Source organism: Nansenia antarctica, assembly GCF_963989245.1.
Source record: "Nansenia antarctica genome assembly, chromosome: 1".
Classification (NCBI taxonomy): Eukaryota; Metazoa; Chordata; class Actinopteri; order Argentiniformes; family Microstomatidae; genus Nansenia; species Nansenia antarctica.
Window position 1 is genome coordinate 89,487,225 of NC_137674.1, and position 19,616 is coordinate 89,506,840.

Sequence of the window (19,616 nt, forward strand, 5' to 3'; positions counted from 1 at the left end):
CACAAACTCCACACACAAACAGTTTGCAAAGAGATCATTTTCATTGAGCAATTAACGGACAAGTTGTATTGTAAACATTGGCTTTGTAATTCTTAAAGAGCCATAGAATATTAAACTAGCAATATCCAAGCTTCAAGCTTCAGATTTAGGAGAAGTGAATATCAGTGAGAGCACATTAACACATTTCTGCAGGTTGGTTGGACACATCAAACAAGGTTTACCAAACACCTGCTGTGCATTCCACTGTGATCATGGCGTTTCTGTCAGATTAACTCTTTAGTAAACTAACATGACTAACCATTCTTTCCCCAAGGTTCTCCTCACACACAAACTGTCAATTAAAGACAAAGAATATTTACACCAAAACATTGCAACAGCAGCAAGCCACAGAGAGCAGCGATCACGACGCTGACGTGCCCCGAGTCTGAAGTGAAACAGAGATATTGATGATTTACAAGTTCTGGGCTGAAACCCTCAAATCCCTCTACTGTCTGCCCAGCCAGTCTCTTATCTGTGGTGAAGAGGCTGATCAGTACGGTGGCCGACAAGGGCAAACGCGCTGCAAATACCGGAAAGGCGCTGCATATAGAGAAACGCGCTGCAAATAGAGAAACGCGCTGCATATAGCTCACAACACAACGGCAGTGTAGAAAAACGCTGCAAATAGAGAAACGCGCTGCATATAGCTCACAACACAACGGAAGTGTAGAAAAACGCTGCAATTCAGTTCACAACACAACGGAACTGTTCTCACAACGGAAGTGTTCTGGGGGGGAACGATAAGTGGAACGGACCGGAGACGTGTTTTTGAAGTTCCGAAAAGCAGTTCTGAAGAGGTTGTGGAGTGAAGAGGCGACATAAAAGGTACATATTATATTTCTTATTTATGTCTGCAGATAACATGTGCTGTATTTCAAACCGAAGGGTTCATTCTATGCCCTACACCCTATGAAGGGTTCGTAGAAGCTTGTGCAGTGGAGGGATTCTTCAGCCTGGCTGGGGTTCCATACTATAATTGTGTGTGTGTGTGTGTGTGTGTTCTGGTACTGTATTTTCCCCATCTCTACCGTAATAGGAATATGGATGAGGGAACACACACACACACACACACACACACACAGTGATGTTTTATTGATGAGTTTTAAAGGAAGGGATATGGGGATGAAGAAGGAATAGGTTTATTTTCCTCAAAACCTAGAATCTCATCTCTAGATTTATATTCTGGAGCAGCAGGAGTTTTTCTGCCGTCTATGATGTTTACACCACGACTTACACAAATTGCACAAAATGGAAACAGCTTAAGATCTTCACACACCGATGACTTTGCTGGGGCTGCCAGTCATATGTATGGCTCCTCAACAGCAAACCAACGAATCGAAAGCTGGTGGTCATACTTCCGCAAACAGAGGTGTCCTCAACTTTTAAAATATTTCTTACACCCCTAGTAGGGAACACAGTATATCTTAAAATACCCATGGAATTTCATTCGTTCTGATTACTTGGTGGTACATCTAGTTGTTGGAGCATTGATTTCCATTCCACTGAACTGATCAGAAACACCTTAAAACACAGAGGGACCCCTTCTATTTAGTATATACCTTTTGTGGCACTGCAGGTTTTCTGTTGTTTGATGATCATTATGCTAATTCTAAATCCATTACATGGAAATGCATCACCTACAACAAACTACATCTCTAATTTGAGTGTTTTTTCAGATCTCAATTCTGGATGGACCTCATGAATGACCTGAGGGAGAGAGATTTGTTCAGTGGCAGTCATGAGCACACATGCCTAGTGCGGTTTGTGTTCATGGGTGTGCTACAGCGGGACCTTGATGAATGCAGGGAAAAGTGGAACACACACACCATCAGACCTGTTCACCAGTCTCGTTGTCCATCTGGGAAACCAGATGTCATGTACAACCTGCCTCACAGGTTTGGTTCTATCAATTACAATTATTTTTCATTCTTGTACTTCTACATTCACAATGCACATGTACTTCTAATTGTCTAAAATGCAATCAACTGTAGTTGCCTGTTGAGTAGCTTTCAATTGAAATACTTTTCTCTAAAAAATGATTATTTGATACAATGATACATTTATAACAAAATGTTTTAATGAAAACAGTACAGTTAGTGTGCCAGTTAACTGTTACCCACAGGTTTGGCAGAACTGACTGTGGGTTCAAAGTCCCACCACACGAACTAGGCCAGTTTGTTTCGGAGTCTACCTACAGTCCATGTGGAGATCAGCATCTCCAGGGACACTTTGAGAACCTGCAGAGAAGGCTTGGTCTGATGCAGGCCTTGACCTGGCAGTCTGGTGTACAGAACTATATCAGACTGAAGAACATGGCTGATATGTCATGATATGTGAGTACACATTTCAAAGAACAAAGTTAACCCTTTAACTACTGAAATCTAGTTAAGCCAGTTTAGTTTACTGTAGTCCAAACCCTGGGGAATTTTGTATCCCAAAGTCCATGTTGTTCTGAAACTCATTGTAATTCATGGCCATCGGTATCTCTATTGTGTTGGCGCAGGTTCTGCTCATTGGGAAGCGTGATGTCCGCAGAAAAAGCAGTTTTGGGTGGTGGCTGGATCCCAGAGGGAGGCAGTGCGTCGAGTCCTGTGGCGAACATGAGGATGTCCTGGAGGAAGATTCCTGTTTGTTTCTCTGAAAAAAGTAGATTTAGTTTAGTTGTAAAATATAATATTTCAATGGAACTGCCAGCAATAGAAGATGATATCAAGATGACATAATTAAAAGATCTGGGGACTGTTCAGGTCTTCTGCAGGGTAGGGAGTGTGTTTATGATGAGATAATTAAAATAAACCTTCTGTGTCAAGAAGATAGTCTCTCCAGAATCCGAGTACACAGGTTTCTTCCTGTCGCCTTGTGCACCCTTGCTTCACTGAGCTGAAAAATAAAAATACCTACGGCTTAAATTCAGATGTCAATCCTCGTCTGGTTTCTTTGAAAAACATTAGGTTTAAAACATACAATACCAGCACATTTGTCATATTGGTGCACACTGCCCGTAAACATTTGACAAAGATGCAAGAAATACATTGAAAATCCACACAATTCTGAGTAAACTAGCAAATGTGTAAAGGTTGCATCTGTCAACACAGCTTACCTGTAGAAGTTATTCTGACCCCGGGCACATTTGTCTTGTTCCTGGACTGCGGTTTGTCCTCCATCCTAGTTTTACCCCAAAAATTAGCAGTTAATTTAATGACAGTGTTATTGGCTTAGTAACTAAAACAGCACACATTACATGTAGTTTGGCTTGGTGAATTAATGAAATTATTTACAGGCATTTCATAATTTCAGGTTCACACATTCAACACTAGAGGATATGGATTTTCTTACTTGATGAGATGCTGTCTGTAAGCGTCTGGCAGGTCTGGAAAAAAACAACAATTTAAACTGCTGTACTGTATTGTGCTGCTTGTGCAAGAAAAGTTCATGTTGACTGTGCTGTGTTTTACCCTTGCAAAATGTTCTCCATTCTTGGAGTGCTCACTTCATTTGGAGTGCTCACTTCATTTGGACCGTCCCACACCTGCATACAACACACAAATTACAGATTAGATCAAATGAAAATATTATCAAAATATTGTCAATTCACTTCATTTAAGGAGAAATGCCATGATGCAAACTGACCACGGTGTCTGAAAGTGGACTGTCTCCAGATGCCAAATTAACCATTTGAACCACACCGTCATCATCTTCACTTGAAGACTGTCCACTGTAACCTTTGAAAAAGAATAATTGGCATAATTGATGTGGGTATAAAGATGAATTTCACTCATTGCCTCAGTTTTACAGAGTGGAGCTTAAAACAAGGTGGAAACTTGCACTTACAACTGTTTGTGAATTGTTCACCAGGGCAAATGTACAGTGTTATTCTTTGGTAGGCCTTTCCAATGGCCTCCTTGTATTTCTCCACTGTGAAAGCGGTGTCTGTTGCTGGAATGTTTCGAACTTCCTGACCATCGGGGTACAGCAAGACATAGGAAACATCTTTCATGTCCTGGTTAAAATCTTTCAGCTTCTTTAAAGCAGCATCCAACAGTTGGTCAGATGACCATTGTGGTTGAACATCAAGGGGAAGTGACTTCCCTCTCACAGGTTTAAGGAAGTCACCTGTCCTCCTCATAATGCCAACAAATATCTTGACAGAACCAGCCTACGTTATGTCTGAATACGATCCAACGGCTAATTCCCAATAAAGAATCCCTCCACTGCACAAGCTTCTACGAACCCTTCATAGGGTGTAGGGCATAGAATGAGCCCTTCGGTTTGAAATACAGCACATGTTATCTGCAGACATAAATAAGAAATATAATATGTACCTTTTATGTCGCCTCTTCACTCCACAACCTCTTCAGAACTGCTTTTCGGAACTTCAAAAACACGTCTCCGGTCCGTTCCACTTATCGTTCCCCCCCAGAACACTTCCGTTGTGAGAACAGTTCCGTTGTGTTGTGAACTGAATTGCAGCGTTTTTCTACACTTCCGTTGTGTTGTGAGCTATATGCAGCGCGTTTCTCTATTTGCAGCGTTTTTCTACACTTCCGTTGTGTTGTGAGCTATATGCAGCGCGTTTCTCTATTTGCAGCGCGTTTCTCTATATGCAGCGCGTTTCCGGTATTTGCAGCGCGTTTGCCCTTGTCGGCCACCGTAGATCAGACTATGAATGTACTGAAGGGAGGTCAGTTCATGGCAGGACACCGTAACCGCTAAAATACACCGCAAGCGTCAACCTCAGCAGTGCGTGTGCGTTTCATTTGGGCGCCCATGTTAACGGGTTAGAGCAGACACACAGCCATGTTAACAGGTTAGAGCAGCCATACAGCCCATGTTAACAGGTTAGAGCAGCCATACAGCCATGTTAACAGGTTAGAGCAGCCATACAGCCCATGTTAACAGGTTAGAGCAGCCATACAGCCATGTTAACAGGTTAGAGCAGCCATACAGCCATGTTAACAGGTTAGAGCAGCCATACAGCCCATGTTAACAGGTTAGAGCAGCCACACAGCTATGTTAACGGGTTAGAGCAGACATACAGCCATGTTAACAGGTTAGAGCAGCCATACAGCCCATGTTAACAGGTTAGAGCAGCCATACAGCCATGTTAACGGGTTAGAGCAGACACACAGCCATGTTAACAGGTTAGAGCAGCCATACAGCCATGTTAACAGGTTAGAGCAGCCATACAGCCATGTTAACAGGTTAGAGCAGCCATACAGCCATGTTAACAGGTTAGAGCAGCCACACAGCCCATGTTAACAGGTTAGAGCAGCCATACAGCCATGTTCACATGTTAGAGCAGCCATACAGCCCATGTTAACAGGTTAGAGCAGCCATACAGCCCATGTTAACAGGTTAGAGCAGCCATACAGCCATGTTAACAGGTTAGAGCAGCCATACAGCCCATGTTAACAGGTTAGAGCAGCCATACAGCCCATGTTAACAGGTTAGAGCAGCCATACAGCCCATGTTAACAGGTTAGAGCAGCCATACAGCCATGTTAAAAGGTTAGAGCAGCCATACAGCCCATGTTAACAGGTTAGAGCAGCCATACAGCCCATGTTAACAGGTTAGAGCAGCCATACAGCCCATGTTAACAGGTTAGAGCAGCCATACAGCGTGCGTGATGCTGGTTGCTAAAGTGAAGAGGGTTTGTTGTGTTCTTGCTAAAAAATAAACTGTTCCATCTCTCACTCCTCACCCTCCTTCATCTCTCTCTCCCTCATATTTGCACGCCCATTTATATTCGATAAATAGTTAAACTAATAGTGTTCCTGACTGAAGAGACTGAAGACGTCATGTGATCCTGTTGGCTGGCGTAATTAACTTCTAACCAAAGGGAAAAGGAAACATTACAAACTCAGGTAACGTAGATGAGGTTCTGGGTCAGTTCGACCCGGCTGCTACAGTGAAGTGGGTTTGTTGTGTTCTTGCTAAACAATAAACCGTTCCATCTCTCTCTCCTCATATCTGCACACACACTCACATCAAAATGTGCGTACGCAGGTGTGTGCACTAGGACAAAGACACGCACACACACAGGTGTGCACAAGGACACACACACCACACAGGTGTGCACAAGAACAAGGACACCACACACACAGGTGTGCACAAGGACAAGGACACACACACAAACAGTTCTGCTAATGCAGACCCTCTCTTTCTCCCTCACACACACACACACATTTGTACTGCGCATGCATACACACACACACACACACGCATGCACGCACACACATGCACACACGCACATACACACAGATCTACTCCTACTCCAAATAAAAATATGCTCCTACTAAACATGCGTTTTATGATGAAAACGAGTGGATAAATGTACAAATGTGATCTGTATGGAAACACGACCCTCCTTTCATGACTTGTCCTAGATATGTGCGTTCTACCTCCCAGTAGCCTTACATTTTCTAAATCACATCAGGATAAGCTAGTATGAAGCTATTTTGCAGTTGTTCTGTGTAGGAGGCAGACTAATTTACAAGACGCGCCAACTAGTGGTCGTTGTGTGTAAGTAGCAGCTTCCCATTGTAAAGACTATGGTCATGTGACCCCCGAGGTGGCTCTTATATTAGATGTCCAGCTAAACACTATAAACATTGAGGAAACATTGTGAGACTGAAGTCCTCCTCCGTCACCTGGAGAGACGCAGACATACGTACACATAAACGCCTGGAGGAGCAGAGCCTCAGGCAACCTGCCTCAGGAGCTTCACAGATGTTTAAATAAATCATTAAGTTCGCCACTTAACATACATTATCGTTACTAACAGCTCAATAACTGTGTATATTGAGTCAAAATGTCAGGTGTGGCTCAGGAATAGCCTCCCCCTCCCCCTCCATCTCAGATCCGCCCAGAGCGTCGAGGCTTTTTAAAAAACTAGCTAAGACGCACCTCTTGTCCCTGGCCTTTGACCTGAGGTGAGCCTGCCTCCCGACACTGCACTTTTTGTACTTTTATTTATTTATTTTAATCTGTTGTTTCTCTAGTGTTTTTTGTGAAGCACTTTGGGCGGCTGTTTTCGTCATTGTAAAATGTTGTCTCTAGAGATATTGAGTGTCTTGGTTTGGTCTTTTTACTGTTGATGGAGTCTTTAGATGGTTGGTTTGTGGAGGCACAATTCTTCCATGTCATCTTCACCTGAATTGTCTGTTACCTGATCAATAATAGTGACTGTATGTTATCTACACTACAGTACCTTTGATTATGTTTGGCAAAGATTACAACGATTCGGTTGTTAAGTCTGACGTCAAACGTGACGTTTAGCAATTTCCGGGTCCAAACCAGAAATTCCCTGCACCAGAGTACCAGTGTACTAAAGCACCAGAGTACCAGTGTACTAAAGCACCAGAGTACCAGTGTACTAAAGCACCAGAGTACCAGTGTACTAAAGCACCAGAGTACCAGTGTACTAAAGCACCAGAGTACCAGTGTACTAAAGTACCAGAGTACCAGTGTACTAAAGCACCAGAGTACCAGTGTACTAAAGCACCAGAGTACCAGTGTACTAAAGCACCAGAGTACCAGTGTACTAAAGCACCAGAGTACCAGTGTACTAAAGCACTAGAGTACCAGTGTACTAAAGCACCAGAGTACCAGTGTACTAAAGCACCAGAGTACCAGTGTACTAAAGCACCAGAGTACCAGTGTAATAAAGCGGTAGAATGACAGTTCAATCGTTTTTTAGACTGGGATCTATTCATACAACAAGGGACACAGCACTTTCCCGTTTTCCCATATTGTCAGCGTCTTTGAGCCTCGGAAAAGCGCTATACAAATATAATGAATTATTATTATTACTGAGGCATTTCGAAGAGAGCGCCTCAGCCAACGTTGGACCCAGAAACACGTCACGACTTAACAACCGAAAAGACACACAGAAAGAAAATACTGCATCTGGAAAAACAACACCAGGCCAGTTTTCAGTGTTTCATATTTTAATCAGCTTCACTCCTGAACCTCCTTCAGTGCTTCAAGTTTTTTTTTGTATTATTATTTTTTATTTTTTTTACAGTGGCATAGTTTGAAAAATGGATATTTCATACTGAAAAAGCAACCCTCACCACGCCCACCCCCCCCACCCCCCATAAAATGCAAAGCAATTACTGCAATTAAAACTTTTTAAAAACATGAATTAGTTAGAGCATCAAATTGGACTAAGAAAATAACATGTATCAACATTGGCGATGGGTGTCAACTTCTTTGATATCGTATTGACTCTGTACACACGCTGACTATGTACACACACTGAGGCAGACGGCCCGCTCACCACAGCCTCACGCGTCAGTAGGTCGTTCAGGGTTCGACAGTAACGCCGTTTTACTTGCCCGGAGCAACATATCCAGGATCCAGCAGCGTCATCGTGCTCGCGCAAACAAACCCAGCGAATGTTTTACTTGCTCCGGGCAGTAAAACGGCGTTACTGTCGAACCCGACGTTGCAGCAAACTGAAAGGCCATAACGGTGATTGAACTGTTGAACTGTCTTCATGAGAGGAACCAACAATGGATTTGATATTCGTCTTATAAAATGGAAAAGTTAACTTCACACTTTCGTAATAATAATATCAATGTATATATTGTAACATAAACAATATCAAGCAATCATAATAAATACTAATATATCAACCGCAATAAATCCTTTAGAGTTCCTGTTTACAGAATTCTTTAGAAGCGTGAAAATAACATCTAAGTGGCTACTGATACTGAAATGAAAAGCTTTAACAAGTTTCTGTTTACCAAAAATGTAATACTTACACGTTATATACTGTACATGCCTTGTGAAACTGTTGTTCTTCATTGAAGGTGAAAAATAAAGAACATAAAAAGACATGGAATATTTTAAATAATGTAGATATTGTGTCGTTCTATTATACACATTTCAATGTTTAAGACTCTTCCCAAAGTTGAACAATATTATCCACCAGTAATCACATCAGCAAAGTAATATACAGCAATATTAACAAGGTAGCATAGATAATAAAATAACATAAATTATCAGTCTTAATTTGCATCTCCCATCCTAAAGCGAAATACCAACTGACCAAATGTAAGTCTATTTTACATCTTAATACATAACTGAATTTAGACTATTAGACTAATTTGGAGTCCTGAGAAAATAAACTACTTGTTTAATTATTTCTGTGTGCATCCTTAGATTGTGTGCTTTAATATTTATCTTTGTTATGAATCCATGAGATGATGCTAAGCTAAAACAACGCAAGAATATACAGACAAAGCAATAAAAGGTGGATATGATCCAAACAGAAACAACCGTACAGATTGTGCTTTTCATATTCATTAGTTTGTTTATGTTCATTATCATTTTGGTCAAACTGAATATTCTGAATATTATTCCTTTTTTCACACAAGGTGTAAAGTTCCTCCTCTCCTGTCGTGTTGTAAACCTCAGATGACCCCCAGCAGGTGACACCTAATAGCACTTATACAATAACAACAAACCCCTTCAGATGTTGTTGACATTTGACACATTTATACATTTCACATATTCTTCTCTTAAAGCAAAGTTATTGGCATAGCCAAGGTTTTCCGACTTGAGATGAATTGAATTTCTTGCCGCTTCCTGATGAAAACATCTGAAAAAAGTATACAACAGGTACAGTGAGGGGAAAAGGGCATGTACAAATTTAAACAACTAGTTATTTGTGTTGAAAATATGACAGAAGACAAATAAATGTCTATGTGTATTTTTTAGGCACTGTAAAATCCAAAAAAGACTACAGAGAGATTTGGGTAAAAGCCTAAATCGTACAGGGTTCGCTCTTAAAACAATGAATACTTCAGAGTAAAAACAGACAAGGCAAGTCTTGCCTTGTAAAAAGCTAAACTAAACCTACGAGGTTGTTTATAGAGGCAAAGAAAATAACAAACAGATCATTCATGGAACCAGCAGCTCTGGAGGCGACTTAAGTTTGTTTCTTGTTTGCTGGTGATTGTTAATGTCATGAAAACGATTGACAGAAGACAAAAAGACAGAGAGCTAAATGAAGTACTCTTTCTTTTCCTCTGCGTGCATATGGTTCCCCTCTGCGTTAATGATGGCTGTGTCCGCGTCTGGGGCGTCCTCTGCTCCTTTGGCCTCATGTGTTAAGTATGTCCCTGTTAACACAACACAGATAACACTTAAGTATGTTCCTGTTAACACACACAGATAACACTGTTAAGTATGTCCCTGTTAACACATGCAGATAACACTTAAGTATGTCCCTGTTAACACACACAGATAACACTGTTAAGTATGTCCCTGTTAACATACACAGATAACACTGTTAAGTATTAGGGGTGTAACGATACATTGATTCACATCGATGCATCGATTCATTGACTAACGATCTGATTACATCGATGCAATGTAAAAACATCGATCTATATCGTAATCTTAAAGATACACCTTTATTTTGAAATGGCACATTCTGCGTGACTGTCACCATTTCCGTGCAGCGCGCGACTAGCAGCGGCAAATTACAAAGTCAAAGAGCGCTGCACACTGTGTGTTCTGCATTTTGTGACTGCGGCGGAGAACAGCGAAGCGGTTTTAGCTGCGACTGCCAAGCCCGCCCACGGCCGACTGTGATTGGTCAATGCTCTAGTCTAGCCGACTGTGATTGGTCAATGCTCTGGTCTGTAACAAAGCATCTGTCTTATGAATGGGCAAAGGCTGCAGGTTGGACCTTACTTACTTTACTCCGGTTTGCTTGTCCAATTTCATTGGATAAACCTGAACAAAATTCCTATTGATAAAATCTACAGGTAAATCATTACTCCCGTAATCAGTGATCTAACATGACTGTCCAAGCATAGCCTTACCTTTCACCAATCAACACATCATATCAGATCAGTGCTTCCTAGAGGAAGTGTGATGGATGGCCCTATATTAAAAATTATCCTGACCTGCGTTCAGAGCGTAGTGTTTTGTCTCCTGAACATGTTGATCAGTTCAGAACACTGGAGGATATACTTATTATATAACACTGGAGGATATACTTAACTTATTTTGGTTAAGAATAATGTATATAAGATGTACTGCACTGTACTGCATTTGCACTTATTATTTATTATTATTTTATTATTGCACAAATATACTGTAGGTTAAATGGTGACCTTGGTTCAGTTCTAACTGTTAAAAATACTGTGTTTATGAGACAGTAAAAAAGTGAACGTTTACAAAAATTTATGTTTTAAAGCTGAATATCTCTTGTTTGTGAGACTAGTGAACGGGTCTATTTTTCTTTTTGTAACAGAAGAATACTGTATAATACAATATGATTTAAATGCTGGATACCTAGAAGAGCTCACAAATAAAATGGTCAAATCATATTCTAGTTGTTTTTGTGAGTTGATAATTGTGTTAGATTGGCATATGATATCGCGTCATATCGATCATATCGTCATATCGATCTTGAATCGAATCGAAATCGTATCGTGACTGACATTGTGATATCGTCAAACATTGTATCGTCATACAAACAAATCGATATAATATCGTATCGTGATGAAGCTGGTGATTTACACCCCTATTAAGTATGTCCCTGTTAACACACACAGATAACACTTAAGTATGTCCCTGTTAACACACACATATAACAATGTTAAGTATGTCCCTGTTAACACGTACAGATAACACTGTTAAGTATGTCCCTGTTAACACACACAGATAACACTGTTAAGTATGTCCCTGTTAACACACACAGATAACACTGTTAAGTATGTTCCTGTTAACACACACAGATAACACTGTTAAGTATGTTCCTGTCAACACATACAGATAACACTGTTAAGTATGTTCCTGTTAACACATACAGATAACACTTAAGTATGTCCCTGTTAACACACACAGATAACACTGTTAAGTATGTCCCTGTTAACACATACAGATAACACTTAAGTATGTCCCTGTTAACACACACAGATAACACTGTTAAGTATGTCCCTGATTACACACAGATAACACTGTTAAGTATGTCCCTGATAACACATAGATAATAGGGATGTCCCGATCCCATTTTTTCACTACCGATACCGATACCGATACCTGGGCTTCAGGTATCTGCGATACCGATATCAATCCGATATTTGTATTTATTGTTTTACTCCTGAATAATAACAAATACTTCCCCAGTAGTACTCAGTGACCAACTGGTTTAAAGTTAAAACAATTTAAACTGCAGCATTCAGCATTGTAGAAAAAAAAAGAGTTACTGTCTGATTTCTAGTTTTAGTGCCTTCATGTTTTTATTCTATTTATCTTCTCTTACAAATGGCAAATCAATTATAGGACCCTTTTTAAAAGTGTAGCCTAGTGACGCTGCTGGTGAGACCAGAAACCAGTCGCAGAATCAAAGGGGTGTATGTTAAACAATATCTGGTTTTCGTTTTTTCATAACAGGCAACTTGAAGTACCACTCGATATAATATATAACAGTTTAACGATCACTAAATACTTATAATCTGTGGGTTGGATTTACTCTTGCCAGAGGCTACCGGTAAGTGATACCTGTCTTGTAAACATACTTTCGTTTTAGAACGAAACGTTAGCTGCTAGCTGTTAGCAGCGTTTTTAGCAGTCACCATTCTTGAGCAAAACATTGATACAAACAAACATTCAAATACTTGTCGTCTTAAAAAAAAAATCCGATTTCAAATGTATGACGCATCATTTGAAAGCTTACCATCTGTAGTTTCAGAATATGTAAACAACCGAAAAATTACGTAAGCAAATGGTTTATGATTTCACCAGCTAGCATCATGACATTGTCAGACTCATTACACACAGGTAGCTACTAGCCAACTCTCATGCCCGTGACCACTGACTACTACTGTTGTCATCACGTGAGTGACACGCCGGATCGCGAGCCCCAGATCGCTGGCTATTTTTTTTCTGGTGCGATCTGCGATCCAGCATTCAGGACCAATATCGCGGCGATATGCGATATCAATATCGGATCGGGACATCCCTAATAGATAACACTGTTAAGTATGTCCCTGTTAACACACACAGATAACACTGTTAAGTATGTCCATGTTAACACACACATATAACACTTAAGTATGTCCCTGTTAACACACACAGATAACACTGTAACCCACTTGGCCCCAAACATGTCTGAACGTCTCACAGTTAGCATGGTTATCTAGATCAGTGGTTTTCAAACCTCTCCTCGGGGACCCACAGCCTCTCCACATGTTTGATCTGTTCCACCACCAGCACACCTGATTCAACTAATCAAGTACAAAGCAATTATTGATTAGTTGAATCAGGTGTGCTGGTGGTGGAACAGATCAAATATTATGTGGAGCGGCTGGGGGTCCCCGAGGAGAGGCTGGGGGTCCCCGAGGAGAGGTTTGAGAACCAGCGGTCTATGCAGGGGAGGACTTCACAAGAAGCAACAGTGACCTCACCTTTATGTCGGGCCAGATATCGTCCCAGAACTATTATCAAACACAAGGTTATGAAGACCACCACGGCAACGACTCCCCCGATTAATGCATGGTCTGGTCCACGCTGCCCTAGTGCATTGGGATCTGGAGAGAGAGAGAGGGAGAGACAGAGAGAGACAGAGAGAGAGATAGAGACAGAGAGAGAGTGGGAGAAAGGGAGAGAGAGAGAGGGAGAGAGACAGAGAGAGAGGGAGAGAGAGAGGGAGAAAGGGAGAGAGACAGAGAGAGAGAGAGAGAGAGAGAGAGAGAAAGGGAGAGAGAGAGGGAGAGAGACAGAGAGAGAGAGGGACAGGGAGAGAGAGAGGGAGAGAGACAGAGAGAGAGAGGGAGAGGGAGAGAGGGACAGAGAGAGAGGGGGAGAGAGAGAGACAGAGAGGGAGAGAGGGAAGGGATACAGAGGAGAGATGCAGACAGTATTACTACCTGCTGTTGATGGATAGATTTCTTCACGTTGTTTCATGCACCTGGAGAAGGTTGTTTTATAAGGGAACAATGAAAACAGCAAACTCCTTTGATTGTAAAACTAGATGAATAAGAGACAGATAAGAGTGTGTTGCGTTGGTGGATGAGAAAACAACATTGGGTAATTCGCTTCCTGGCGACTGGTGTCATTTTAACATACCGGTAATGGAATTTGGGTTTAAAAGCAAAACATCACACAGAGGGAAGAACACATCTGGCATCACAGAGGAATCTGCTTAACCATTTCTTCCAATGCTTGCAGGAAGAGTGCTCTACAAATAAAAGTTATCATTATTATTATTATTATTATTATTATTATTATTATTATTATTATTATTTGAGACCATGGAAAAGAGTCTGTTATGACCAGTCAGCCTTGAAGGGAGGAGGAACAGCATGAGAAGAAGTCATTATGGCAGTCTGACTGAAAATAGCAGTCAAAGTGCTAACGTCAATGGTAGCTGTTAGCTGTTAGCTATCTCTGTTCCTTATCTGTTATAACCTCTGTTATAACCTGTGTTATAACAGGACCACGCCTGTGTCCCTGCTCTGTCTGTCGCTCTGTGTCATTGTTGCTGTAGCTTAACACTAGAACAGCCATGTCTATGTTACCTACCGTATTTCCCGGACTATAAGTCGCGCTTTTATTCATAGTTTGGCTGGTCCTGCGACTTAGTCAGGTGCGACTTATATATCAATATATATATATAATTTCATACTGACTGACATGAACCAAGGAGTAAACATTACCGTCTACAGCCGACAAAGGGCGCTCTGGGCCGCTCTGGGCTTGTGACAACTATATGCTGCTCCTATACCACTGAAGAAATGAACTAAAACATTAGCTTGTTGAAGCTAAGCAAACGGTAGCTTGGTGAACTTACTTACTGGTATCTTGCTTGTTGGACTCGCTGGCTTGTTATGTTCATTTAGCCTATTCAGCTTCCCAGGTATGTTCTTTATGCTATTGTGTTGCTAAATAACTGTTAATGTGTTACGTTAACATACCGGACTTCTATTCAGCCTGTTGTTCTGTGTGCTATTGTGTAGTTGTTGCCTTTCCAGATTAAATGTCTGTTCTTGGTCTTGGATTTTGTGAAATACATTTCTAAATAAATGCGACTTATAGTCCAGTGCGACTTATGTATGTTTTTTTCCTCTTAATGGTGCATTTTTTGCCTGATGCGACTTATACTCCGAAAATACTACCGAAAATACGGTACTATAAGAGTTTAACACTAGAACAGCCGTGTCTATGTTACCTACTATAAGAGTTTAACACTACAACAGCCGTGTCTATGTTACCTACTATAAGAGTTTAACACTAGAACAGCCATGGGAGGGGTCTATGTTACCTACTATAATAGTTTAACACTAGAACAGCCGTGTCTATGTTACCTACTATAAGAGTTTAACACTAGAACAGCTGTGTTTGTGTTACCTACTATAAGAGTTTAACACTATAACAGCCGTGTCTATGTTACCTACTATAAGAGTTTAACACTAGAACAGCCGTGTCTATGTTACCTACTATAAGAGTTTAACACTAGAACAGCCGTGTCTATGTTACCTACTATAAGAGTTTAACACTATAACAGCCGTGTCTATGTTACCTACTATAAGAGTTTAACACTAGAACAGGCGTGTCTATGTTACCTACTATAAGAGCCGCCTCGGGGGTCAAATGAACATAGTCTTTACAAAGGGAAGCTGCTATTTACACACAAAGACCACTAGTTGTCCGTCTTGTAAATTAGCCTGACTCCTACACAGGAAAACAGCTTCATACTAGCTTATCCTGATGTGATTTAGAACATGTAAGGATACTGGGTGGTAGAACGCACATATCTAGGAAAAGTCATGAAAGGAGGGTCCTGAAATTTGATCGAGTGCAAAGATATAACATCTATTTTACTCACAGGGTCAAATGACACCACCCACGGCTTAAGTTATGGAGGCTTACTCAGGGCAGCAGGCATGCTGAGTAGCTCTTTTCTGCCTCTTGTGTGTTTGTGTCTGTCCCATAATAAAGTGTAAGTAGCTGAATCTTTACGGCCTGTGTGCTCTCATTAGCTCATGTTGATGGACGACCAGGGTGGTGCTCAGCGGTAAGTGAACCTGGGAGATGCACAGAAGCGCTCCTGTAAACCTGTTTACTCCTTATTATCAGCACAGAAAGGAGAGCCAAGGTTGCCTACAGAGAGAAGTGTATTTAACGCTCGGACAGCCGTGGTGTTTCAGCTACTCTTAGATCCGCCTCAGGGGTCTAATAGAGCCGCTCTATAGAATGGAAAGCTGCTACTTACACGCGTCTTGTAAATTAGCCTGCCTCCTACACAGAAAAACTGCAAAATAGCTTTATACTAGCTTATCCTGATGTGATTTTGAAAATGTAAGGATACTGGGTGGTAGAACGCACATGTCATGAAAGGAGGGTCCTGAAATTTGATAGAGTTAAAAGATATACATTTTGTTTTGCTCACAGGGACAAAGGGGGAGGGGGAGGGAGAAGAGGGGGAGGGAAAAGAGAAGAGGAAGGGAGTGGAAGAGGAAGAGGTTGTCTAGCCAGTGTGGATCCAGAAGTGTCCCCCAGCGAATCCTCTGATCAAGGGAAGACCTTTGAAGCTAAGGTGTTTTATAATCTTACAGGATCTACAAAAGCAAGCAGAGTCAGACCACTGCCTACCACCCATAATGCAACAGCCAACAGCGAGCAACTAGTGAGTTCACCAGGGCTGAAAAGTAGAAAGTTCTAGACTGGCAAAGACGATCTTCAAATTCAAAACCAACTCAACATACATTTAATTTCCTTATGCTAAAATGATCAAGGCAAAAAGACCTTAACACAAACAACAAGTGCAGATGGTTGTAGTGTCGGCCTGGCAAAGCTTCACAGAAGACAGCCAGTGTGTGTCTGGGCCAGTGGGTTGCAGAATCAGGCAGTTGTTGTACGAAGAGGACTGATTATGCATATAAAGTGCAGTGGTGGGCCGTCAGGGCCAGCAAGGCCTTCTCTGCTGGCCTAAACATCATCAGAATATACATTTAATTTTGATATATTTTTTCTACAAATATGTATTAAATTATTCCCGTAGTCTATTCTCTTCATTTCATAGCTTTCCTCTTGGTTGCGCTGCTTCCAGACATTTGGAGGGCTGGCCTTTAGCTTTTATCCAATCATATTTCAGCCATAATGTGTTGCCAGGGTACCAAGAAATCTGCCCGCCTGCAGATTCAACAGTGGCGCGAGTACAGATTGTAATTTAAAGTGAACGAGAAAAGAACTGTGGCGTGCCGTAGTCAGATCTCGAGTTGGCGAGCAAATCCAAGCAAATCCGACGAAGGGGCCTGCTGGATGGCGGAGCACCTGATCAGCACCTGCACGTCTTTTGATTGGATACAAACTATTGGGAGGCGGAGCTAGCAAACTGAACTTGATCTCGCTAATTTGTGTAAATGTAAGCTGTTGTTCTACAAGCAGCCACAATGGCTGAAGGAGGAGAAGAGGTAGATTTGGTGGCAGATATTATAACAACAAAGAAGAACCTTCTAAGAAAAGCTAGACATAATCAGAAGAGAACGGCCGACCCCGACGTTAGCGACGCTATCCATGTAGAAAATGACTTATTGGTGGAACTGATCAACTGTACAACAGAGACATTGAAGTCTTCTTGAGGAAAGAAAGGAGGATGGATTTTGTGTTCAAATAATCAGTTGTTTTGGTGAGTACAAAGCATTTAATGTTTTCTGCAAGAGATGTAGACATACGGAGCGACCCTGGGGTCCATAGATATGTGTGTTGTGTTGCCTGGCTCAGTTGTGTGAGTAAGTGGGGCTTCAATGCGATCTTCTAACCACTTCCCGGGCTGCTACCATGGAAAACGACACACCCCCGTGACCGTATGAACACGAGGAAGATAACCATCCTTAAATGGAACCTCGAAACGGTTCTCCTATCGAGATCGACAGACCGCAAAGTTCGGGAAATAACTGACGCTTTCGTTTTCATGCAATGAATTGAATACACCCAGACAAAGTGCCGCTATAATAACAATGGCAACGCCCGGTTATACTGCGTTTCTGTCTAAATGTATAGTTTCTAGAGCCATGGCGTCATAATGATGGTATTAAGAGGTGGAATAATTCAGGTAGGACATCACTGAAGGCCTAGGTGTGAAATGCACCGCCCGCCACTGATAAAGTGTAACGTCTGAATGGTGAAACCAACAAAAACAGCCTTAAATAAAAGATGATGACCTACACTTTAACCTCCTAGTAATTGTTTGATTTAAAATCCAATATTTTGGAGTATAAAACTTAAAGAACAAAACATGATTCACTTGGGTATCTAATCTCTCTCTCTTTCATCTATTCATTCATCCATCTAACCATCCAAAACATTTTTAACTTCATCCACTACCGTAATAAGACTACTAAATCAGTCTATCTACACATTATCTATCTACCGTATCTATCGTCCAAACCGTCTTTAAACCTTTTCCACTGACAACAGAAGACCTTGCAAGGCCACAACCTTTCTTCTGGAACTCCTTTTTCTAGTTTAAATAGTTTGTCCTTCCTTGTGCCTAGATATACTGTCCATACATGCTTGAGTATCTATATATAACAACCGCCCCACCCTGGACTCCTTCAAATCAGCCCTCAAAACCCATATGTTCACCAAGGCCTTTGGCCCCTAGTCACTGTTTCTGTTTTGTTTTGTTTGTTTTCTGTTTTGTCTATCTGACCATTTCCTCTAGAATTGTAAAGCGCCCTTGGGTTTTATGAAAGGCGCTTTACAAAGTTATTATTATTATTAAAGCAGATATAGTACATATGTGATCTTATCGTCTCTAACACATCTTCATCATGGTGCTAGGAGGTTCACGATGCTTTAGATTGTATTTCTATCGGGGGGAAATGCTGCTTTATATGCATACTGTATTAACATGAACACAAGGCTTAATACAATCCAGGTTCAATCTCACCTGAAACACAAAGCATTGAGTAAACAGCAACACACATGTTCACTAACATGGAAAACCATTCAAAGGAACAAAAAACAACTGAGAGGCACAGCGGGACAGAAACTACTTGAATTTAGTTTGAAATATTCCAATTAATTTCTCAATTACATGATCCGCCGTGGATTTCATATTACAAATTTCAACTCAATCAGAAATGCATCCAATATGTTCCATTCCTCACTAGAAGAAGTAGACAAGGAAAGCAGACCTCCAAAATTATCAAGACAAAGGGAATGCACTGATGCCGGACAGCAAACATACCGTTAGCCTCATAGCATGCCTAAGTCCTGCTTCACTTGTGGTCAGCCGAGCCATCTTTGTATGTAGTGTCAAACATGCCTATGATGTCAAAGAGATGACTTGAGCTGATAGTGGTTTTGGAATGTAACAACAAGCATTCTGATAGGCTGACGGCATAGTAGGAAATAATGCAGAGTGAATCAGCAGTGTTAGGAGAGTAGAGTTATGCAGATATCTACATTTCATGCCAAAATATGACTTGATGATGGCAATTATGCTATGAGGCTAACGATGTGCATATTCATATGGCAGATAGCGTATACATAGTATTTAACACACCAACTGTTCAGAATGATATGCAGGGTTCCCACACCTTCTG

General features: G+C 41.2%; 1 protein-coding gene and 1 long non-coding RNA gene across 2 annotated transcripts in view; one reads left to right on the top strand and one right to left on the bottom strand.

The window, feature by feature from the left end:
* The first annotated feature begins 693 nt into the window (after positions 1–693).
* Positions 694–2,752, top strand: LOC308173598. Its single transcript, XR_013937899.1, has 4 exons — positions 694–864; positions 1,716–1,934; positions 2,162–2,372; positions 2,543–2,752. It is a non-coding gene; the product is annotated as an uncharacterized lncRNA (long non-coding RNA).
* Positions 2,753–10,050: 7,298 nt separating this feature from the next.
* The window catches only part of LOC308153881 (cell adhesion molecule 2-like), a gene marked incomplete at both ends in the record, with an annotated part of 48,120 nt that continues 38,554 nt past the window's right edge, over positions 10,051–19,616 (bottom strand). The window contains 2 exons of the mRNA XM_080527065.1: positions 10,051–10,169; positions 13,470–13,592. Of these exons, the coding sequence (XP_080383191.1) occupies positions 10,051–10,169; positions 13,470–13,592 (242 nt within the window). The remainder of the gene's footprint in view (positions 10,170–13,469; positions 13,593–19,616) is intronic.